We start from the raw sequence: 25448 nt of genomic DNA on the forward strand, positions 1-25448 counted from the left end.
TAGTGTTAATTATTTGTTTAGTTGGGTTGAGGGGTTGTTAAAAAGTTGAAATGTGAAAATAAATAATCATTCTAATATTTATCTCTTGTTTAAAAAATTAATTGAATAAAAAAAACGAGTTGCAATGAAAATACTCACAAAATCTCCTTAAATAACTGACCTCTAGTTTCCTGTTGGTTCTTAGGGAAGCCTGGATCTGCCGTCTGCGTCACAGTGTCTCTGAGCTCCACCCTGTTATTTAATTTTTGTCACATGATGTGTGTGTGATTTAATATCTGTCTGCGGGTAGATTATCGGAGACTATCACTTTACTGGTGGAGGGTTAAGAACATTGGCATTCATACAGAACAGAGCTGGACTTGAGGTTTCACAATTACAGTCACATCTGACTGATGTAAAACCTCCTGTGAGCTGAAACTTGTCTGATGGCATTTTGCAGTAGAAACAAAGAGATTCTGACCTAAAACACACCAGGCAGGACGACGATACATGCAAAATGAGCTGAGGAAGCTGCACAGATATGATGCTGCAAAATGAATGTTTTCACTCCTCTGACTTGCAGGCGTTGGACAGCCTGACACTATGCATCACTACAGGATATTTCACACAGTCACACATATCTTAAACTGACACATTCAGATACGTCCACTTAGTAAACTGGTAGTTGAGAGGGCCGCCGCTCACTGTAATCTAATCTGTAATCTTGAATATGACGATGATGTAATCTGAGACAAAGTGGTTATTTTAACTCCTGAATATGATGACAGAGAGAACGGCAGTTACTCTGTGAATCACCGGGGACACTTATGAAACATGGAGGTCAGATACAGTGCAGAACATGTGCACGCATTCATACCTGCGCTACACGTTAAAACTGTCAGAGCGACCTGTTTTTATCCAAACTGACGAGGTGAAAACCAACATATCAACATATAACTGCACATGTCACTGTCACATTGGCTTATATTGAAATGTATGTATGTTTTTCTTAAAATTATAACAAAAGAAAGGTCTCAGTAGAGTCTTTACTCTCATTTAACAATGCATGCTGGGAAGTCTGCTGATTTGCTGCAGTACTGACCTTCCCTTTCATAACATAAACTTAACTTACTAAGTAATATCTGCATAACATGATACATGCAAACAACTAATTTGATTTTGCAATGTTAGAGGGGCTTCACAAAACATAGATCTGGGTTTACAGTTCACCCCACATCAGCCATTAACAATGAGACAGGAAGCAACTAATAAAAATGGATCCAAGTTCCATGTTAGTGAAACACAATACAGACCCTTCTCACTCATGTATCACAGCAATATGCACACTGGAATATTAATTAGACTGCATGACATTCTGATTTTGACATTTTAACTCTCTATATATTATTCATTAATTTATACTCTTGGTATGATGTTACACTTGTGGAAAAAAAAAATCATTGTCACCATTTACTCTCATTGAAAATCACTCTGGGTGTGTTTTTCCACCGCAGAGCAGTTATGACATGAATCTATCTATTACAGGCCTGCACAATCCACTGAAAATTATTAGAATAGCAATGTGGCTGTAAGTGAAATATCCAGATTTCAGAAGCTGCAGTTTTTGTTAAATGTGAGATTTTCCTGGCCAAATATTGTTGTCAAGATCTGAGAGAATATGTTTGTTTGGGACAGACAGACAGACGAATCGTCATGATTTTAATTATTTTTGTCAGTGAAAATTGGGTGCAAAGGTGATTATGACTCAAACATGATTGCAATATGCTTTTTTTCCCATATCATGCAGCTGTAATCTAATGAATGTGTGTGCTGCTGTTCCCTCGTCGACCCAACTGTTCGGTCCTGCAGGCTACTACCAAGCAGCTACGAGCAGGTGGAAGGTGAAAGGGTGGGCCGAGCAGCTGCAGCTGTTGCCTTGTCTCTCGTCTCGAGTGTAGTGTGATGTTCGTTCTTTCCTTTTAGAAAACTCACCCGGCCACTAAAGACCCCCTGTGGCCAATCAAATGAGGGGACCCCTCATCTAGTCAGCCAATAGGGACCGAGGTTTGAGTATAAAAGCTTAAGCCCATCACCTGATAGAGTTGGGCAACACCTACATTCGGTGGAGAGGACCTGATCCCGGGAACTGTTACTTCTTTCTTTTCTCCTAAGCAGGTAAAAAAAAGCAAAGCGATGCTTTAGTCATCCTTTTTGATAAATCCATGGGAAAGATTTGGGGGATTTTTCCGTGTCAGTATGGACAAAAATCTCCTCCCTGACCAAACAATTTTTAACCAAATATCTGTCAGTCAGATTCCTCCATTGGTGAACTCTGAAGCTGTGATAACTTTTTTTTTTTGTCTTGGATTCCTCTAAATCTTTGCACGTATTCCTTCAGATATGGAAACTGCTAAAATCTACTCTGATCGCTCTTCTGTTGGTGCACACTGTAGTGAAACTTTTCAGGAGACTTTGCTCTGTGTAGCACTAGTCTGCTAATAAAGGATAGTTAGGTATTGGGGGCAGGTTGGTGTCATTTAAACAGGTGCTACTACGTGTCAGCTGTTGCCAACACTAGCGGGGCAGGCTTCAACTTTGACTTTGAATAGTTTAGGAGCACTCAGTTTGGTCATGGAATCTGTGGAGTCATCTAAAAGAGGAAGGCAGTGCTTTGACCTTTCAGTATATCATCAATCAACTACAACTCAGGCAACTGAAGGAGTCGTCTGTCTCACAGAGAAGGAGACCAGCATGTAAATAGATACAGAGCGATCGCTATGAAGGTTGTAAATCTATTTCTGACCCCACATTCTATAGCTGCAGCTCTCTGGGCTCCAGCTCCGCATTTAGAAATATGTATTAAATTATTTCTGTTTAGGTTCGAGATCATTAAGTTGTGAATTTGAGATGTTTGTGCTGCTGTATGGAAATAGACCAAATATTGAAAGAGTTCCATTTGCATTTCTGGCGCTATTTCTTTCTTTAAAATGTTGATCTCTTTAAAAAGTTTGAATACTTCTGGTGCCACTGTTCTTTCTCTGCTACATACGTATCACGGCATGGCTCATCCACTAAGTTTGCATTAGTCTGAGGCTGAATGGAGAGAGAGGAAAACATCATTCATTATAATGTGATAGAAACTGTAGCTCTCTGCAGAGATGGGAGGGTGGAGAACCACGCTATTAATAATCTGCAGTGTGAGGGGAAGACAGGTGGTGAGACAGTTGGACAGGCAGTAAAACAGGGAGACAAACGTGGACAGCACAGCTGACAGGGAGAGAAAGGGAGAGAGACAGAATGAGAAGGTGTCTCCACGTCGCCAGGAGACTCTTGGACAAAACGCTTGAAAAACTTGGAGTAATGCCAGAAAAGAAAAACGGTATTCGTTGTCACATCACCGCAACAAAGAAACATTAAATGATGTTTGAAAAATACACGTAGCTAAAAAAAGAGTTTATAAAAAAGCTCCAACTTATCCTCTCTTTTACTGTTCTATCACCAAATGCAGATTCTCAGAAATAACATGTCCTCTGTTATTTATTTATTTTTTTTCCTCCTCTCAGACGGAGTAAGAATCGCAGCCATGGCAAAGAATTGCCACAATGACTACAAGATGAAGTTCTCCTTGGACGATGAGTTCCCCGATCTCTCCCAGCACAACAACCACATGGCCAAGGTACAAATCCCTCTCTGGCACAAACACACATCCAAACATGGCTGATATCGCTGTTCTGACACTGCTTTCTAGGAAACGCACTTAAAACAAAAACACATATACATTGCTTTTGGCAGAACAGGATTTTCTGAACGCTAAATTACTCCACGTTTCATAAAACATGGAGGAAATCATGTGACTGTATCATCACTGACCTGCACTGGGTGTAATTCGTTATAGGTGCTGACCAAGGAGATTTACGGCAAGCTGAGGGGCAAGTCCACCCCCAGCGGCTTCACCTTGGATGACATCATCCAGACTGGTGTTGACAACCCCGGTAAGAAGGAGCAAGTCATCAGCATCGAGATTAACACTCACCAGCAAAGATAGTGTGTGAGGAGACAAACATGATATATAATACAAATATGAGTTATGATTATATGTGATTTTTCTGATACACAGGAGTTGTTAGCAATCTTTTTGGATCCGGGCAAAATGTCTGGCAGGTTTTCTGTTCTACCAAGTTAATAGTTATGTCCAGGAATTCCATGTTACACTTAACTTTGCATTCAAGACAACAGGAAGATGCTAGACACATCAGTATCCCTGAAAAAAACCACATACATAATATTTTAATGTTGCGCTGGCTAGCAATGTGACCAACCTTGTCATGTTTCCTCTTTGTCCCCAAGGCCACCCCTTCATCATGACTGTCGGCTGTGTTGCTGGTGATGAGGAGTCCTATGAGGTCTTCAAGGATCTGCTGGACCCCGTCATCTCCGACCGTCACGGTGGATACAAACCCACCGACAAGCACAGGACTGACCTGAACTTCGAGAACCTGAAGGTGAGGAGTCAAGACACTCAGTGGTAGAACTGTTGTAGATCAGCACGTGGCAACGGCAGAAAGGAGGCTGTAGATTTAGATGTTGTAATGTTTAATGTTTTTCTTCTTCTCTCAGGGTGGTGATGACCTGGACCCCAACTACGTGCTGTCCAGCCGTGTGCGTACTGGCCGCAGCATCAAGGGATTCACCCTGCCCCCCCACAACAGCCGTGGAGAGCGCAGAGCCATTGAGAAGCTGTCCATTGAGGGTGAGTGTTCAAATAATCACAGTGAGGCTAATCTACCAATTTACCACAATCACTTGTAGAAAAAAAAAAACTGACTCATTTCCTCTTTCCATATGTTCTTGGTTCTGTCCTCTCAGCCCTGGCCAACCTGGAGGGTGAGCTCAAGGGAAAGTACTACCCCCTGACAGGCATGACCGACGCCGAGCAGGAGCAGCTGATCGCTGATCACTTCCTGTTCGACAAGCCCGTCTCCCCCCTGCTGACCTGCGCTGGCATGGCCCGTGACTGGCCCGACGGCAGAGGCATCTGGTGAGGGGCAGACACATGCAAATGAAATCGAACTTTTCATTCAACATGAGACAGTTTGAAAGGCAAAACGGTGGTCAGATATGTGCTTTCATCAAGTGGAGCAGCAGATTTTGTGCCTCTGTTAACAAAATATACACTCTGTAAACAAACGACCCCCTCTGGGCTTAAATCTCCCATCTGCCACTCCCAAGCCAACCTTAAACACCATCTGTCTCTTTCTCTCACAGCCCTAACATGACAGTCTGATTCCTTCTGTTTTCAAACATCTGTGAAAGTGTGTCATGTATATCAAATAACAGTGTGTTCAGCTGCAGCATACACTGCCCATTACAGAGGCTTGAAATCCTGTAAATCCACAACTTTGCACCTCACATGAGTCACATGATCAGTGTGAGTGTGTTAACCACGGTCGAGTGTTTCCTTTCACATTTCTGTGAGGCACATCGCTAACAAATTGCGAATTATATCCACGTAACATTCATGAACTATTTTGTCTAACGTGAATGAAGTGAAACTGAGCCTGATTTTCGTTCTCCAGGCACAACGACCAAAAGACCTTCTTGGTCTGGGTGAACGAGGAGGATCACCTGCGTGTCATCTCCATGCAGAAGGGAGGCAACATGAAGGAGGTCTTCAGACGCTTCTGCACTGGCCTGCAGAAGGTAATGCACTGAAACATACATACAACAACTATATGATGTCTTTTCTTCAGAGGTCTACTCAGAATTCAGTGACATAAATCTAATTATACTCTGATAATCATGCATTGTTTATTTCACTCTCCTCCTCACCGGCCAGATTGAGGAGATCTTCAAGAAGCACAACCACGGCTTCATGTGGAACGAGCATCTGGGCTACATCCTGACCTGCCCCTCCAACCTGGGAACCGGCCTGCGCGGTGGCGTGCACGTCAAGCTGCCCAAGCTCAGCACACACGCCAAGTTCGAGGAGATCCTGACCAGGCTGCGTCTGCAGAAGCGTGGCACAGGTACTAAAAGACGAAAAAAAAAAAAAAAAAAGGAGCTGTCAAGTATTATCAGAAGAACCCCGAAAGATTTGGTTATAAAATAACAGTCGCATGAGGTAAAGTTAACAGCAAAAGTAAGAAGTAAACAAATATATTAAATGTTTTGTATGATTTGCAACATTAGTTTATCGTCTCCTCTCTCTTACCTAATGGCTCAATTTCACCAAAATATGTTGAAGATATCAAGAAAAAGTACTCATGGTAGAAATGATTTTTGATTCTCTTCAACCAGAGAAAATCTGTTGACCCTCAATCATTCTTTAAGTGAATACCCAGATATCTTGCGTTTCTTCACCTACTGTTACCTTGACAAACTCTGCTTCTTTTCCCACCAGGTGGTGTGGACACAGCCTCCGTCGGTGGTGTGTTCGACATCTCCAACGCTGACCGTCTGGGCTCCTCTGAGGTGGAACAGGTCCAGCTCGTGGTTGACGGTGTCAAGCTGATGGTTGAGATGGAGAAGAAGCTTGAGAAGGGAGAGGCCATCGATGGCATGATCCCCGCCCAGAAGTAAATTGGACAGACAACCAATGATTGAATGACTGTCTGTGTTTGTTTTTTTTTATATGGAAAAAAAAAAATGAACAGGTAGCACTGTTGTGAAGTTATTTTACCGGCTTCGGCCAACTGGCTACTTCCTGTTTACTTCTTCCCATCAAGAAGACGCTCCACTTTTCTCCTTCTTTTCTTACTTCTGTAAATCTCACTCATCTTTTTTTTTTCCTTCTCTGCTTTGGTTCCTCTTTATAATTTCCTGTCACTCCATTCATCTCTCCCGCATTTTCTCTGTAACATCCTGGGATCAATCCATACATAGTCTGGTCGTGGCTATGTACACACTGAAACGTTTTTTTTTTGGTTGTAAATTATAACTGGACAATTAAATTATGCCCCATTCAACAATCAAACCTTCTCTCTCATGTTTTCTTTATGTGGTAATTGTGACTCCTCTGGACCCACTTCAGCTCCTTCTCTCTAATCGGTATCAGCCCTGAAAAAAACATATCAGTCGACCAACAAATAAACAAAATCCTTAAAATCTGATTTCACTAATAACGCATATCATGCAACAATTAGACAATAAGACACAGAAACTGGTGAGATGACACGTCAAAGACAACAACTCATATCAGAGGGAAAGAAATTGACATAAAATATGAAAGAGGGTGAAAGTCTTTATTTTTGTGTCACACATTATTTCCTAGGAGACATGCAGGATTGCAGGTCGATCATTTCTGTAATTTCAGCCCATAAGTTAAGTTATGTTGGTAACAGCGACAGCTTCAAACACACTATACAACAGAACTGTAGCCTTAAAGCATGGCCCTAACTGTATCTACAGAACAGGTTCAGAGAGTGAGGCCCAGTTGTTCTCACACACCCACACACACACACACACACACAAACAAAAAAACTAGCCCTAAATCACAGCTTCACATTTTCAGACAGTGGTGGATACCTGCTGAGGCTGAAATCTCCCATTTAACAGACAAATTCCAGTAGATCTTACAGCCGTAAAGATCACAAACCTGCCGTAACTTCTCCTCTGACAAATCTGTTGTGTTAGATGCTGCATACTTCAGAAGTACAAGTTATATTTGCTTGGCTTTATAGAGTTACAATACAAGTACAACAACCTTTTGATTTTGGAGTCGTCAGCGTCTGAATCTTGACAGCTTTGTTTTGAAATTAGTTGAGTGTTTGTCTGATTTTTCAATAGATCACTGAAGGTCACATTCTGATTTTACATTCTGCCTCATCACTTCACAGACGCATGCTTCGAAATTATACCATGACATGACGAGACAGGAGTCTGATAGGTTAACAGTCATAAACCTCTAAAAGTAATAACGGAATCTGATTGGTCAACAGTCGACAAAGGGCAAATTCTACAGTTTCTATTAAACCCCGCCCCCAGAATAAATGTTGGCAATGCAGGTTTCTGCAAACCACGGATATTTTGAAACTCAACATTTCTTTAAGCATCTTTATATTTTGTTTAGGCTCAATTTAGATATAGATTTTTTTTTCTGCTCATTTTTTTCCTTAAATCTTATCCAAATATCCAGTTTTGTCTCCACAAACATGGATGGAAATGCCCCGACTTCTTAGCAAAGATACAATTTTTTTGCATCACATTCATGGCTGGAAATGTCTCCTCAAGAAGTTCTACTTTTCCATGAATGTATTCTGAATTGTGTAAATGTACGGTACGGTACGTATGATAGGTACAGGTAATTTAAACGCATCCGTGATTTGCCAAAAAGTAAAATGCCAACATTTGATTCAGATGACTGAGCTGTCACATTCAAGTTTTATGTTCTTGACCTTTTTGATCACCAGAACATTAGATAAAAGAAAACTAAATCTGACAAAACTTTATGGAGACAGATCATGATTTGAATTTAGTTTGTAAAAATGTGGCATTTCATTTGTACCACGTGACTTTTGGGCATCAGTGAAACCAAACGCTACCTCCACCTGTAAACCTGAAGTCATCACTCCGGCAGGTTTCTTTACAGTAGGAAGTGAATGATGCCAAGAGGTGTAGGCAATGTAAAACAAAGAAATTCAGGATGTCTTCTGTTCACTTCAGTGGCTTTAAATGTGTGAGACAAGAGAATTTACAAAAGAAAAAAGAAAAAAAATACAGATTAATTAAAAACTGCCAGTACAGCACGATGCAAACCTGGCTAAAAAGCAAAAAAAAAAAAAAAAAGTGCTCAATGTATTTTAAAAACAAATCGGCAATATAAAAAAAATGAAACGATAAACAAAACAAGGAGCCCTATTAAGTTTTAATCAATGCTTATTTAAGTCTTGATTCTTGGCTTTTTGGCTGTATTGCACTACATGTGAGGAAAGTGATGGCGATGATGTTCTGACAGACTATGATACTGTTACGTCAAAGTGCTACCAGAATGACCTCCATTTACTCTAAACCGGTATGAGCTACTGTAATCATGTACCTTGAAGGTCGTCCTTTAAAAAATACACCGTCTCACTGGGATTCAAAGCTGAAAGCAGTTTGTAACAAGTGACCAAAACAGCCAACATGTAAACGCTTTCTAGCATCGTATTTTGTCTTTGTCGGCATTGGTCTTGGAGAATTTTTTACAATTTGTAAATGTGTTAATATTATCTGAAAGCACAAGATATGTGCTGAAAGGTGTAGATGCTTAGTTAAATTGACTTAATTCAGGTGTAGTCAAATGAGCTCTCAGAATAATGGATTCTGATTGGAGGAAAAAAACCTGCTTTTCTTTTTTGAACAAACTAAACGTGCTGAAGAAATTCTGGTTAAATTGTGTTAAATGGCCCTTTTTTGCCTCATCCTACATTTGTACTATAAAAGGTCCAGTGTGTGAGATTTAGGATAGTGTTTGGTTTGCCCATTCTGGGCTACTGTAGAAACATGGAGGTGCACACAGTGGACTCGCACCCTCTGTAGATTTTTTTGTAGATTATTTTCAGGTGATTATGTGCAAATTTACATATAATTGTGAAATTTACATTACATTCCTGTCAATAGATCCTTTTAAATCCTACACACTGAACCTTTAAACCCACAAAACATTCTCCTTTTTTTAAATTTCTTGAAAGAACTGCCTGTTAATAAAAGGTAGCAGGGCAAGAAAACTGTGGAAATGTTTAGTATTTTAAAGGGCCAGAGCATCAGCTCAAATTATCATCATAGTTTTGTATGCTTAGGCAGCTTTACACGTCAGCTCACATGCCTGCTATCAATACAAAGTACTGAATTCAGTATGGATAGCAGGCAGAGAAACAAAACGTACAAACAAACATAAGAAGAATCCCAACTGAGCAGTAAAGTGGGTCACATGACTGGATGGGCAGAAAGGCTGTGATGCGTCATTCAGTCTGTCACAGGTATCTGCATTACTGCATGTCTCCCTCTAGAGGCCGGAGGTCAGACTGCGCTCTCACTTCTTAAATATGGGACGTCTGCCTCCGAGAAACTTCTGCCCATTTTAAAAGCATTAAAGAAAGAAAATAAACTTAATACACGAAAAAATTAAAACATTTCTTTAAATAGCAGCTCTTTAAAAAGGAATGATGACAAATATGATACAATAGGAATAACAAAGTAAACAACAACATATTACCATTCTCCATCATTCTCAGCAACACCATCCTCATCATGTTCAAACATATCATGAAAAAAAAACAAAAAAAACTGGTTGACTCCATGGGCTCACATAGTATGGAGGTGGTGGTGTGTTTAAGCAAGGGTTGTAGGTCACTGACAGCTCCAAGGTCAAGGGTCATCATAAGTCTGCCGATGGCGGTCTATCCGTGTCTGTGCATCCGTTTGTCTGGCTGTGATTGGTGGCATCAGAAGAAGAGGGTCTTTGGCGGAGGCGAGGCATCGCTAGCCGCATCAGATGAGGTGGAGCCCAGGGAGGAAGAAGAGGAGGCCTCATTGTTCCTCGTCCTCGTCCTCCCTCCTCATTCATCAACTTGTCCTGTCTGTCATCAACCTGCCCCGCCTCCTGTCGCCCTCAGAGCTCCAGCTCCTTGGACACTTTGGTGGCGATGTCTCTAAAGGCTAACGGTGCCCCCCACAGGCGCTTGAACCTCACGCCGCTGCTCTGGCCCAGCCCGCTGGGCAGCTGGCAGACCTCGGCCTCGAAGGCCACTCGTGCGCCGGCTGCTCCGTGGGTGCAGGACAGGAGGAAAGGCCCCGCCAGGTGGACCTGGCAGCCGCAGCCCTGCGCCGCCTCACGCAGTGCTAGCACCACCTCGGCTGGGTCGCGGGGGCTCCGCACCCTCACATCCCAGCCGCATCGGGGGGTCCGGGGCTCGGCCGCTTTCTGATGCCCAGATAGATGGCGACTGGAAGGAGAAGGAGGAGGGGAGGGGTGATGCAGACAGACGAATGAAGAGGAAAATGTAGGGAGATTAAAAACAAAAAGGACAGGGCATAGAATGGTGAGATGTTCACAGGAGGAGGGGTGGGGGGAATGAGACCAAACATAAATGTAGAAACATGGAAGAACAGATTCCAGGATAAATGGTAATGAATAAATGTGTGTATGATTTGAAGTGAGATGTATGTGTGAAGAGGAAAGTGTTGGTGAGTGAGTGTGCGGTTGTATGAAATGAAACGTATGAGAGGTGGGGGGAGGGGGGAGAAGAAAAAAGATTAATATCATGCACTGGAATTACGTTTTCCTACATGCACATTTGCTACCTAGGTCACAGATAGATAAATATGAATTCTATAAGCTAACAACATCTTTTTTTATACTACAGGGTGAATATGATACACCAATAAGCAAATGAAACCCACCTCAAATGAATAGTTACATGTTTTATCAAGATCCCTCATATTATCTTGTTCTTTAATGTGAGCTTATAATGAATTATATGTGATTGATAAAATGCTATACAGGTGAATTCTTACAATAACAATTGCTGCTTTTAATGGATTGTTTGCTGTAAAAAAAAAACTTATTTTCAATTTTCTAGACTAACACAAAACAACATCTATCACACAAACATCCTAAAACATCAGGGTTCTGCTGTGGAGGGTCTCAGGGAGTAAACTGCTGTTAGACACAATGAGAATGACTTTCTTTTTTCTTTCTTTCCTTTGAACTGGGGTTTCTACACACAGGGCTGTTCTAACACAAAGAGCAGTGCTTTGATTCTACAATCAAAACCACAATCTTTTGGCTAATGTTAGCCTGCTGGTTTACCTGCTGTCTCTTTTAACCAGAGACTGAGACTGATACTGGGCTGAAGCAGCTGAGAGGAAGTACACAAGACCTTAGTATCTTATTGATCAGCTGAGATTGATAACCCTGAAAACAGCATAAATAAGATGAGAGCTTGAGGTACATTATCAGTGTAATCTAGGTTATTAGCTGCACCAACCGTGAAAATTCTTCTTATTATATAAAATAATTGCAGAATATTTTGATTTGAGTGCTCAGATTGAATCTGGGTCTGTGCTAGGCATGTTATTACAGTTCCCATGTTGGCTCACATGTGAAAGCACGACTTGCGTAGAAGACAAAGTGCAGACTTCTGATATTTAGATTAAAAACATCAGGTTTCAGTCACACCTCAGGATGAAAAACATTTACAGCTGCAGTGTAAACACAGTGACTCTCTGTAAACAAATAAATCCTGTCATTGTATTTTATTTACAGCTTAAAAGGAATACATGTAAGTCCTGAAATCAAATTACTTATAAGTGAGGCAAAGACTTATAACATAGATTAACATTTTGGGAAATATGCTCATTTGCTTTCTTGTTGAGCGATTCCACTGTCATATCTGTACAGCAAATACAGAGCTAGAGGTCGGAGAGTTTAGCTAGTTTTCTTTATGCCTTCCTGTGTAGAGAGACAACTAACTCTGCCTACGAGAACCAATAACACTAACTCAGGACAATTTGAGAGTTGTGAGGAAAAACTTCAAAAGCTTGCAAAACGGTTACACCAATTCATAATCGATGCATGTGGAGACACATGTACTAACTTTAACCTTTTCATGTGTTAACTCAAGATATTTAAGCAAGAAAGCAAACAAGTGCATTTCCCCATATGTTGAACTATTCTTTCAACAACAGTTGTCACAGTCGTTCATGAGAAGTGTACAAGTACGTAACATCATTTAAGTTCATGGTAAATTATCAGTAACTAATGAAATGGAGGTTGTCTGTATTAGTCAATTATTTTGTTGTCAGTGTTGGAAAAATGGAAACGAGTACTCACCTTGTGACCGGAGATCTGCTGATTCTCTCAGGTTCGTCTGTGACCCTCAAGGAGAAGACAAACGTATCTGTTAGGATCAGCTCATCATGCTTTCACACCAACCCTCCCCACTTCCTGTTTTTTTTTTTTTTTTTTTAAATGCACTAATTAGCAGCATGGCTATGCCAGTCAGTACACGTCAAATAATCACAACACAAACACGAAAACTCATCTTTCGATCACACATGGATCATCACTGACCTACACTCACTACACCGGGACAATGAATGGATGTAAGACCACAAAATGTGAAAATCACCAAATAAAAAACAAATGAGAAGGTTAAACAAATGTAGAGGGAGTGACTCCAGAGAGCAGAGACTCAAGATCTCAACAGACAGAGACACAGACAGACAAAAGGGAACAGCTGCCTCCTTTTCAGAAACAACATTTAATGTTGTCTTTTCCATGCAGGAATTACATGTAAACATGTTTTTCATAGGATGAGGATACAACTGTTGGTAAAACACTAAACATATGGCGTCTGTTATATGTACAGCTTACAGCACATAGAACACAAGATCCAGTAATTATATATACTGATGATATACACAGACACCAAACAGATTATAAACCCCTGATTTCTGGCTTCCTCTAGTTTATTGTGCTGGATTCTACTACCAGGCTACATAAACTGGTGTTTGTTAGTCGTCTGCATTTTTCCTGCGATCCTGTTTTTGTTCTACTTTTACTGCAGCACACCAAACTCTCACAGCTCATCTTTCATTCATTCATTCATTCATTCATGCACTCCTACTGCTGCCAACATCCCACACTACACTGACCAGTTTAACTGAATGTGAATGTAGGTTATTTTCCATTGCAGTGTTTTTTTTCTTGAGGCTGATGGTGACAAGTCTCATCCTCTGATTATATATTATGTAGATAAGCATTTTTTTTGATTTATAGAGGAGATTAATTGATTCCATTTAATGAGCCACACTGAACAGCCAGGCAGCTCATGACTGATGGGGGGTATGCTGGAATAATGTGACTGTTTGTGAATAAATATTGCTCTTCCTTTCATGGCCACAAGAGGCCACTGTTGCTTATTCATGTTTGAAGACTAAGGGCTTCTTTCCAACCAACCTGGCAACCTGATCTCTATTCCAGGAACTGGGGGTGGTCTGAAGGAGCCAACAGTGAAATTTCATTGATAAATTCCTTTTTTTCTGGAAATACAACTGACTCAGCTCTTGGCTCTGAGGGTGGAGCTGTTGCAGGGCTTTAGATCTAAATACAACTTGACAGTGAGTAAAACTACAAGTCAATACAACTGTGCTTCTAAGCTTTTTCAGTGCTTCAGTCTAATGAGTCACCTTAAAATACATGGAGACAAACCCTTCTGACTTTCACAGATAATAACTGGAATAAACCTCAGCAGTTTTGAATGAATCCAAATAATTATCCAGCAAATTTGAGGAGGATAATTTCTGTAGGATTAGGAACATAACACCTTATTCTTCCAACTCTGTTCTGATAATTTGAACCTTAAAAGCATATTTTTTTAAATGTTGCATCAGTCCATGCATGCACTGTGTTGAATGGCAGTAATTATGTAGCTGTATTGTGACTAAAGAAGGGCGTCCTATCTCATTCATGAGCTTTGCTTTCTTGTCTGGACAAAGAAAGAAAATGAGTAACACTTCCGCTCCTCCCTCATAAACTGATGCCTACTGATCCCCGTCAGCGAAATGAGCGGTATCGCCTCCTTAATGTAGAATAAAAGTGGGAAAAACACATGAAAGTGTTTTCAGAATCAGAAAAGCTTTATTGCCAAGTACGATTTTACACATACGAGGAATTTGTAAATGAAGAGTGTGTGTAAACTTTGCATTATATGTCTCAGATTATGCGATCTGTATAGAAGGCTGAGAGGTAGACAGTGATGGCTGAAATTGAGGGAATCAGAGAAAGAACAAAGTAACAGAGGGAGAGGATAGAAGAAGAAATGAAACAGAAGCAGAGTGAGAGACAGACAGAGAAGCTAGCAGCAGTGTAAGAGGACAATCTGCTTGTATCTTGAGGAAGAGCCGTGTAAGATCCCTGTTTAAGAGCGGGATAAATCCTGGTTACATAACTAATCCTGATTTAAAACGGCAGTAAGGCTGGGTCTCAGTCAAGATGACTGGTGCAGGACGAGATTCTTCTTACAAGCATCTGCTCCTGGAAGGGAAGCGGAGTCCTATGTACTCCTAATGCCATCGGTTCAAAACTACAATGATGCAGACTAAATTCTATTGACCCAGTGTCACTTTTTACCCAGACATGAGTCTTTATTTAATAAAATTGTTTAGGTTTTTCATGTTAGGTGGTTTCTATGTATTATCGCCTTGTCAGTCAAGAAAATCTCCTCTGAAGATCACCTTGGGCCCATGATGATGAGCATCTTTCAACATTTTCTTACATTTTATAGACCAACCAATAAATTTATAATTAAGAAAATATGTGTCTGTGGACAATGCGTGGCTGTGAGTGTTCCCACAAGCCCTTATTGCAAATGTTAAATCAAAAACACAACATCTTGTCTTTATACACTGCATTTTAGTCTCAATAATGGTATAAAACACTAGTTTGCATGAGTCTTTGACTGTAGGTTTACTCCTTGTAAGACTGTTTAACAGCTGTGTGATACATTGACTACAGTAAACAGTCTTTACTATTCTTCTGGACCAAAAACTACTTTTGAAGGTTTTGCAGATATTTTTGCAAATAAAGTAGATTTTTAGAAATGTGTGAAAGTGCTGCCACTGTGACAAAGTTTGTGCAATCACACAAACCCCTACAAACCATAAAGCACACTACTTTACCAGCATTTAATAGAAATAACTTCTCTCTCTTCTCTTTGCAACTCTCCTTCTTTCTCATCATTCACCCACTCTCCCTCTCTCTCATATAAAATACCAATAAAGCACCACCCCCCTCTTTCCTGTCTGTCCTGGATCCCACAGTCCTGCTGTAGGACTGCTGATTTGTTAACAGCACGGGCAAACATATGGTGTTGATTACATGACTCACACAAGTACAGCTGAGTTCAAACAAACTCACATACTGTTGGGGACACAAACAGACACACACAACCTCACAGGGTTGTTTATTCTAAAAACAAAAGTAGTGTGACTGAGTGTGTGTGCTTAAATCAAACAAAGCCAACATTCAAAACGACTGTCTATAACTGTAACAGTTGCAAACTTGAACGACCTAACATCACTTGTTTTTGTTCCAGAAAATCAATATAGTAATTGCTGTGCGTTTTGTTAGAAGCAGGTATTGGTGCTGCTCCACCTACAGCCTCTACCGAGTGCTACAGGACAAAGCCCAGCCAGCAGAGACACAAGCAGTCCAGACAGACAGACAGACGTTCAGACAGACAGACGTTCAGGCAGACAGCTGCTGATTAGAGTTTTAGTCACATAAACTGAAGTGAGATAGAGCTTCTCTATGGGAAGAAACATCAACTGAGTTGAATTTTGAAGGAAAAAGTATCAGAAAATTAAAGTTTTCTGGATAAGATCTCTGGTCGTGGAATAAGATGAGGTTTAAACTGGACCAGAGCTTAATTTACAACTTGGAAGTTTTGGGTTTTTGTAACCCTAACACACTTTTGTCTGTTACTATAGAAAGAAAATTGTAAAACTTGAACAAATGGCGTGAGGATCTGGGTTAGGATGAGTGAGCAGGAGTCACTAAAGCTCAGTGTGAAAATATAATATAAAGGTGGTAGTAACACAAAAATAGTCAAATTTCCTATTCTCTGTTCTCATCTTACAAAACAAAACTACAAGTTTTAATGTGTTGAATATGTTCCCTATTCTTAAGTGAGGTCTTGCTTGTACGTAATTCACTAGTAGAACTGATGGGTTAAAGCAAAGTGACTCAAAGTGTCAGTATCCGACGTACAAATGGACTTTTCATGCTTTAAGAACCCTGCAGGCTTAATTGAACTCAACTGTTAATTAAATTCCTGCCCATAGAGTAGCTTTGCCTCAGACACATGATTTTTTATAACTAAACTCCAACCTGCGACAGACAGTGAATGAGGGGTAGAGGGGATGACAGGGCACTGGCAAGCAGGCAGACAGTCAGGCAGACAGAAGCAGCCAGAAAACATGGGAAAGGAAGACTTACTAACTGTTTTTGTCCCCTGTGGGAGGGTGCAGCCCGACATGGACTTGTTTGAGCTCTGACGTTTAGAAGGGTCAAGAGTGACCCTAGGAGGAGAGAGGAAGAGATGAAGAGAGGGTGAGAGGAATGGAAAAGGGAAAATTGACAGCAGAGAGTCAGAGAGCCATCGAATGAAAGAGAAAGCAAGTGAGGGGGAAGACAACAGAGACGACAGAGAGAAGCACAGGTAGAGGAGGAGGCAGAGATAGAACAAATTAAACTGTCTGTACAGTTGTTCAGGGAAAAAAAGGATAGAAGATTAACAAGTGACTGGCAAGGAAAGCAAAAGTTGTTAAAGAATCAAACAAACAAACAAACAAACAAACAAACAGATAAAGCAACAATAAGCAGCTAAGAACAACTGACTTTGAAAGACATACAGTATGTCCACCTGACCAGCAGACCTGGGTCAAATAAGTTATTGTTTGTTTGTACTAGCTTAAAGTAGCTCTTAGGTGGGCTTAGCCGCAATATGAAAACAGGTTATGAAACAAGAGAATGCAATTAGATATGGACTGTTTTCTTATATTTAATTTGGGATGTGAGACACTTCTTCCACACCAAATGTTGTAGCGAGCAGGTGATAATGAGTGTGAATTTTACGGCTGTTGGCAGGCGTGGGAGTAAATAAAACAAAAACAGGCCTCTAGTTTTAGCAAGTAAAACAAAGTAGGAATAATTTTTAAACAATATTTGACCCAGGTCTGAGATTAGGTAGGACAAGTTCTGAAGCCTGTAAAGATTCATTATTAGGAAGAGGAAGGCTGCAGGTTAGTACTGGTTAAGAAAGAGACGGTGAGAGGCAGCAAGGTTAGCTCAATGATCTCCGGTTTACAGCAAATGAGTTAGACTGTCATGATACAAGCCTAGATAGTCTGCTATCACTTCACCACATCTGGATGGTTAGCAGTAATCATCAAACACATACAATCCTTGATAGTACTTAGATATTCAAGGTTATCATCCTTTCTTGTCGTGTTTTACTTTTAATCACGCCTCTAAACAAAAGTAAAAAAAAAAAGGCCTTCTCCCAGTCCCTCCCCTTACCTGCGAGTCAACTTGGAGGTGAGTTTGCTTAGCAGGTTGGTCGTGGCCCGGGTCCTCGCGTGGGGCAGTGGGCTCGAATCATGGGACGGCGTTGGTGAAGCTGGAGGAGCATGTGACGGAGGCCTGCGGTCTCTAATCTGCCCTCCGTGAAAAGTGCTCCTCACTGTGGATCCCCTGGAGAGGCGGGAGGAGGGTGTGGAGGATGAGGAGGAGGCTCCAGAGGCACCAGCAATGCTGTGGGTTGAGGGCGAGGCGGGGGGAAGGCGGTGGGATAAGGAACTGGAGGGAGAAGGAGGAAAACCAAGAGTTAGTAACAATCAAGATCATTGTAATTGGAAAGTGCAAGAACTGTGCAGGAGAAAGCAACGGGTATTGACAGATATTTAATGGATGTGCTGCTGGCTGCAGGGAAAAGGCTCTGACCAAATGATGGATGATGCATGTTGGACCTAACAGAATTGGATAGATGTGAATACTGACATGATTGAAAAGGTGATTTTCTCTTTAAACTTCAATATACTACAACAAGTACTTTAATTTTATTTGTGTTATATATTCTCATTATTACTCTTCCTTTAAGGTATATTTATGTTTAGTGTGCATAAGCAAATCTAATTAAGATCCAATACCAAAGACAGCCTAAATAATCACACAAAAAGCCATTTTCAAACTGCATTTGTGATTAATAATGGACGACAGAATCAGATAAAAATTATATTTGTTTGCATATGTGTAAAGAATTGTGTTGGTTGTTTTTAAGATGACAATCGGCACTTTAAGAAGGGCAGAACAGAGGTAAAGCAGCGTGAGAGGGCGGGCAAGTTGCCCTTTACATGATGACCAACAATTACTCTCGTAATGTCTGACAATTGACCCAAAATGCTCTCACTCCCCACTCAGACCCTCTCAGTTTTCTGCATGTCCCCCCACCTCTTGTCCATTTCCCTTCTCTTCATCCACTCTGTCACACACACACACACGCACACGCACACACTGTACACACACCTCTCCGCCCCTGACTCTGGCTGGTAGCCTGAGGCTGCTTTTCATAACGCTCTAGATAACTCCCACACACAGGGCTCAAGTGGGCCACAACCATTAGACGTGATAAGTTGAAGAGCAGCCGTTGCAGAGCAAAATTGTTTAACATCACCGTGAACTAGCGGCCCACTGCAGCTTACTGCAGGGGGCACACCGGGGATGAGAGAGGAGACTGGTAGATAGAGAGGTAGAGACGTTTAAGAGTTGAACAGTGAAAAAAAGGGCGAGGAGAGGAGAAAAGGAAGATGAGGAGAGGTTGAATTGAAACAAAGGTGTGGAAGAACAACATAGAAAAGACTAGAGAGGCTCACAATGCTCAACTAGTGCTTTTTTTCTTCTATGGTGGTTGTAGAAGTGCATGAATCATTAACATTACTGTCTTGAATAGGACAGGTGAGGTTAAATTCACCTTCAAAAAGAATCTATTTACATATTCAAACAAACATGATTCAACAGTTTAAGTTCGACACCATGTCGATAAAAACATGTGACTCTTTGTCAAGATATCTTTCAAAATAAGTAAATTTCAATGTACAGTATTAATTAAAATGATGAAATAAAACAATGTAATTTGATTACTAATTAAGTAGTGTTTTCACATGAGTTTTTATTGTTAAACAACCACCACTGCTGACAAAAACAAAAAAGCAGGCACAAATGGTAAGTTTTTTTTATTTAAGTTTTATCCACATTAAGTTTAGTCACATTCTGCAACTTCCTTCCTCACTCTTACAGTAACAGCGGACTGATTACACCATTACCTTGAGTAATATTGCAGATTTCTATGGTTTGAACTTTGCTCGAAACACTCAGGACAATGTTAGTACACAACTCAACAAAACACTGTATATAACATATTTTTGGGACATTTAAATGAGGGTTAGAGTTATGTTGTTGTAGTTGTAGCTTCATGATGTGTTTTCTTATCTGTATCTACAACATGTCTGAGCATGAAGTCGTTTATCTGATAAATGTGACTAACCAGTCACACATTTACTGTCATAAACATGATCAGTGAATTCTGTTTCTCACCACTTCAGTCGGCACAATTTGTCACGTACACTTTTACTAAATGTGACTCTGTGTGTGTGTGTGTGTGTCCATGCATGTGTTTGTCCCATCAACCACTCTGGCATGGCATCACATTGACAAGGCCTCTAAGGCAAGTGGAGGGTGACGCTGGCACAATGCCAGTCCTCACTTCATCCTGTTGATCTCTACTGCTGACCCCCCTGTTTTCTCCCCCCCTCACCCATCTCTTCCTCACCCTCTTGCCTCTCTTTTCCTCACCCCTCTCTCCCCCTTCACCTGTCGCTCTTTGCTTCCATTCCACGTCCCTCATCCCCACTTGTTAAATCACAAAATGGAGCTGCAGTAGAGAATGCTGCTTCATTGTAATGCCTGAATGTAATAGTAGCAGCTGCATCATAACAGAGGTGGAATGTCACTTGAATTAATTTTCTCAAGTTCCATACCCAAGTAAATATTTTCAGGTATTTGTACTTTACTCTTCTTTTTTCATACCACTTTCTTCTTCTAAACCACTACATTTCAGAGGGAAATATTGTGCTTTATACTCCTTTTAACAGTTATAAAGTTACTGTCCAACTCCAAGATTTCTGCACTCAAAACATTTGCAGAGCTGATTCAATATGATGTTTTGTTATACATGAAACAGTTTTCGTTAAAATTATTTCAATTTAATTTCAAATGTTGTGAGTAAAAATAGTCTAATGTTATGTGATAGTATAACAGAGGGGGGATGTTTCTGCATTAGGTACTTTTACTTTCAATACTTAAGTTATATTTTTATGATTATAATGAATGCAGGACTTTGATTTAAAACAGGAGTATTTCAACGTTGTGACATTAGAGCTTTTACTTGTAAACAATTTGATTAACTGGCGCTTAGGAGACAGTTTGGGAGATCCAACCGGAGCAACACTTATTTTTTTCTTTTCTGTTTGGTTTCTAAATAAGGATCATGGTTGACAAATACGGGCATGTTTGTGTAAATCAATGACGATTTTAGTCCCATAACATCATTTATTATTTTCTTTAATGCTATGCTTTCATGAAGCTTTAACACAGTTTATTTTACTTAATTGCCTGTGGTAGCGTTTCAGTCGATTGAAAAACTCTCCATCAGTCTTAGTCTCATTCGATACACACTCTTCCTGACCTGCCTTCAACCCCTGAACTGTGCAGAAAAAAAAACTGCATTGGAGATCAGACGGCAGACAGGAACTTCCTGGCTTTGGCAGAATTACAGAGTGATAAAGAGACAGAAGGACGGAAAACAGGTCAGCCAGAAAGTGAGAAAGTGACCAGAGAGAGCGAGAGAGAAGGGGATGATGGCTGCCATGCTCTGACACTGACAAGCAGACAACCATCTGTCACAACAACAGACAGTTCATATTGGATGGACACACACACAGACACACACACACACACACGCAGAGCACAGTTTAATCCCTTTATCCTCTCTTGAAGAGACAAAATGTGTGTGAGACAAACACCCGGGGCAAAACACTCTCTGAGATCTGCGCAGAAAGAGACAAGCTGTACCAGTGGAACCAGTTTCTATACACCAACCCTTTTCACATTGCATGTACTATGAATATGATTTGATTTTATAGATTAGGTTAAATAAGATAGATACAATAGGGCTATTCAAGGTCAAGCTGAAATTGATTGCATATTTGCCTTGCTGGTGGTTTTACATTGCATTGACATTAGGCAACCAGCAGCTCCAGCCAGCATTTTCCTGCAATACCCAGTGCAGCACAATTGGTTTCATAAAACTGAATCTGTAATGAGTTTTTTTTTTTTTTTTCCCACTTTTCCTAACCTAAATCTTATTCTAATCTCAATGAACCCTCAAGGTCTTACAAGATGAGGTGAAATTTAGAGCTGGCACAAAGTCAAATATGGCATCAAGCAGACTGATAGAATTGAATTCTGACTGATAGAATATCGGCTCCAGGCTGCCTAACTGGCAATCTCACTTGTAGTCAGGATGGTGATACCTTCAGTATCCCTCCTGGACCATTGGCTGTGGTTAAAACTTCCACAAAAATAAGAAGAAAATCTGCACAATATCAAAGACGACAGTCTTATGTGTACACCTTGTTATCATATATACTGTAAAAGATAAGCAGACAGACACTCCTATTCTCCTCTCACCTGTTTTCCTTGCCATTTTGCAGCAGTGAGTGTCTATCAGTGTTGGATCGGTCTGTACACACGTAAGTGTTCCTCCGAGTCATGGCACTTGCAGGGATGTTATTCTGCAGAAAAAAAGAAATCAGAAAATAAAAATCAGCATTTAATTGAAATTAACAACATTCTGTGACGGATATGCTTTGATCTAACACTTTGCAAAGAGCTTCAAAAGAGAAACAACCTTATTACGCCCTTTGTTTACATATAATTAACATTTATGTGACACCATTTACAAAGCCTTGACTGAACCCTGTCTGTCTGGTACTCCGAACTGGTTAAAAACTTGAAGATTTCCTTGCCTTGACTGGTTTGACCTCATGACTTCTTCCTGTATTTGCTGTGCGGATCATTTAGGAGTTAATCTCAGGTTAATCTGTCCGCTGTTCAACTCCTTACATTCTGTTTCTCTCTCCTGCTAATCTCACTGAACGACCATAATCTCCATATCCCCCCTGGGTGAATCCTTTGCCGGACATCTCAAAGTTTGTAAATGCTTCACTGTTCAGCTCTAATCCACGGAGGATGCTATTGTTCACAGCCTCTATTATATCTGTGTCAGTGTAACCTTAGTGAGCTGTAATCTGAGGGAATGGGATTAGAAGAACTGTGAGGCTTCTGCCATCTGTACCTGTGGTATTGATAAGGGATTAAATGACAGACTGGATGATTCATCAATCAACAAAACATCCTTTTAGCCTTACTGTGGTTGTCACTTCCTTGCGCCGGTCCGGTATTTCTGCCTTATTTGGATTGTGAGCGGAGCTAACCATGGGGCTGGAGGGGGTCGGGATGCTACGGGAGCCGGCAGTATTGGTGCTCGTCTTGCGGATTGACAGCCGCTCCTCCTTAAGTCCCGTCCCTTCTCCTACACCACTGGGACTCCTCTTGGGATGTGTTGATCCTGGAACAGCTGGACCGCCTGAGAGATATGAAACAGAGTTTTGAAAGATGTCCATTTCAGTCACCATTTCAGAATTATTCCAGTCAACCAACTAATCACAAAACGAGCTGGACTGTGTCACTGGTCTCAGTATTTTGCCTTACAGAAGTCAGAGTGTCGTCTCTGGCGTTGGTAGGTGGAGGCGCTGCGCTGTGCCTTGTGGGCAGAGGAGGAAGAAGGTGCACCAGAGGAGGAAGAGGAGGTGGAGTGTTTGCTGGTTCCATTGGTGATGGTACCGGGTCGGACTCGAGCTAGACTCAGACTGCTGCCTGACCGAGACTCATTGCCCTCCGTCTGAGACAGACAAACAGATTTACACTCACGATACGACTGGCAGCAGGCTCATTGGTTTTCACGTAACTCTTTACTCAGCGAAACACTTTGGGCTGCGTGTTTGCATGAACAGCTCTATTTAAGAAAGTTGTGTTAAATTTATTATATTGTTTACAGCTTCTCCAAGAGCTAGAACAATTACTACACAAGTTATGCCTAGTTAGAAAAACAATGCCCAATAAAAAACCTCCACAGCTGTAAAAAACGTAACATTAGCATTCTGGTTGTTAATAAACTAGTGATAAACTGTTCCATTCTGAATACGACCCATTCCCATACTGTGTTATTTCTTAGATTATTGGTATTTTATATGAGCTTGTCTGTCAAGGGATGAAATATACACTGTCAAAAAGCCATAAAACATTCAACATTATATTTCATCTAAACACAGATGTAGAAAAAACAAACAAAAAAATAAAGACAAGCCACTTACCTCATTCTTGCGAGCCAGCAGCAGGTATGTGGCAGTGACCTCATTGTACTTCTGACTGACAAGCGAGTCTCTGACCTCTTCTCTGGTGAAGCCCATCCCAACCATCACGTCTGGAACACGATTTATTGAAACGGAAATAGTTATTTCACAATATCCAGTGACAAGTTACAAAGGAGTTACGCAGGTTGATCTCACTGCTGTGCCTGTGGTGAACAACTGTACAATGGGTCAGCTTAAGCCCTTATTTTTACTACATTATGACATACCTGAGGACATTCAGGTAAACAAAGCTTTGAGTGACATAATATACAAGAACTCTGGCAGAAGCTATCCCTGAGAGACCAAACAGTGCCCCAGACCTTCTTTAACACCAACAAAAAGGTCACCACAACAAGCATCGATGACTTTGTTGCCACAACTGCAGACCCTTCTGTAATGGAGGTGAAAACATCACCCACTCAACTGTGCAGCCAGGGGGCCCTAGGCAAGTTGTTCCCAGGGAATATTACTGTTTGCAGTTACTGTAACCCTCCACAACAATCAACTCATTACAAGATGGCTATCAATCATTATTTGAACAAAGATTAAGTTAATAAATGAAAAGTAAGAGGTTTGTCTTTCTCACCAATGCGGCTGGTATCATTCAAGTCCTCCTCCGGCTCCGTGTGGGGCTTCAGCTCATCGCTGTCATAGCCAACATTAATCCACTTATCTTTCATTATTTGCTGGAGAGGGAAATGGAAAAATGAAAGGCCTTGTCAAATACAGCTACACAGTGTGGATACATACAAAAAAATGATATCTACTATAAAAATGTTTGGAGGATGTTTCTTTCCCCCAAACAACTTTCACTGTAAACATATTTCTTATTTATCTTTTTTCTTGTATTACATCTTTTTGACATCTGCAACATCATAATTTTTTATACTTGAGTCCATGTTCATGTGTTCTTGTTTTACTTGTAGTAACTATTTTAAGCACAAATTCATGTGTTCATCTTCAGGTTTTAATTAATTATTGTTATCCTCGAAACAAAAGATCCATGACAGACATCAAAGATGAAGAGAATTATACCTGGACTATTTCACAGATTGCATTGACCAGCTCAAAATTTAGACACAAATATGGTCCTGCTGAACATGCTTTTAAATATTTTCCATGCTGCTGTAAAGTTTCCTCCTCACCTCCAGCGAGCAGCGCTTGGCAGGGTTGAGGACCAGGAAGCGACGCAGGATTCCCTCGCAGTCAGTAGACATGTAGAAGGGCACACGATATTTCCCCCTCAAAACACGCTCTCGCAGCTCCTGAACACAACACACATTGTTACATGATCAGTTTATTTCACAGAGACACTGAATCAACAAAATAACAGGACTAGATACTTATAAATACTGTGAAATGTAAAATCCTATATTTTGTGATACTCTGATGCTCAG

The 25448-nt window shown here is 40.8% G+C and overlaps 2 protein-coding genes across 5 annotated transcripts in view; one reads left to right on the forward strand and one right to left on the reverse strand.

Moving 5' to 3' along the window:
- Positions 1–2104: 2104 nt before the first annotated feature.
- Positions 2105–6952, forward strand: ckmb (creatine kinase, muscle b). 2 transcript variants are annotated; one of them, XM_037088429.1, is made up of 9 exons: positions 2105–2154; positions 3543–3655; positions 3875–3971; positions 4327–4481; positions 4597–4729; positions 4846–5017; positions 5556–5679; positions 5816–6005; positions 6380–6952. In XM_037088429.1, exons 2-9 carry the CDS (start codon positions 3563–3565, stop codon positions 6556–6558), a joined length of 1143 nt encoding a protein of 380 aa, XP_036944324.1. In that variant the 5' UTR covers positions 2105–2154; positions 3543–3562; the 3' UTR covers positions 6559–6952. The 2 variants fall into 2 exon arrangements, with proteins under 2 accessions (XP_036944324.1, XP_036944316.1); XM_037088421.1 differs by lacking the exon at positions 2105–2154 and having other exon boundaries at positions 3506–3655.
- A 249-nt stretch (positions 6953–7201) lies between these two features.
- Positions 7202–25448, reverse strand: part of mark4 (microtubule affinity regulating kinase 4) — a 49484-nt gene continuing 31237 nt past the window's right edge. Inside the window, exons 9-18 of one of the 3 annotated variants that reach the window (XM_037124019.1) lie at positions 25197–25316; positions 24638–24737; positions 24013–24122; positions 23351–23540; positions 23008–23225; positions 22268–22371; positions 18041–18319; positions 16958–17040; positions 12791–12835; positions 10700–10901 (exon numbers count right to left, since the gene is read on the reverse strand). In XM_037124019.1, the coding sequence (XP_036979914.1) occupies positions 10837–10901; positions 12791–12835; positions 16958–17040; positions 18041–18319; positions 22268–22371; positions 23008–23225; positions 23351–23540; positions 24013–24122; positions 24638–24737; positions 25197–25316 (1314 nt within the window). In that variant the 3' untranslated portion in view covers positions 10700–10836. Of the gene's footprint in view, positions 10902–12790; positions 12836–16957; positions 17041–18040; positions 18320–22267; positions 22372–23007; positions 23226–23350; positions 23541–24012; positions 24123–24637; positions 24738–25196; positions 25317–25448 lie in introns of all 3 variants that reach the window. The other 2 variants (XM_037124010.1, XM_037124027.1) reach the window with 2 other exon arrangements.

Source organism: Acanthopagrus latus, chromosome 2 (genome assembly GCF_904848185.1).
Source record: "Acanthopagrus latus isolate v.2019 chromosome 2, fAcaLat1.1, whole genome shotgun sequence".
NCBI lineage: Eukaryota > Metazoa > Chordata > Actinopteri > Spariformes > Sparidae > Acanthopagrus > Acanthopagrus latus.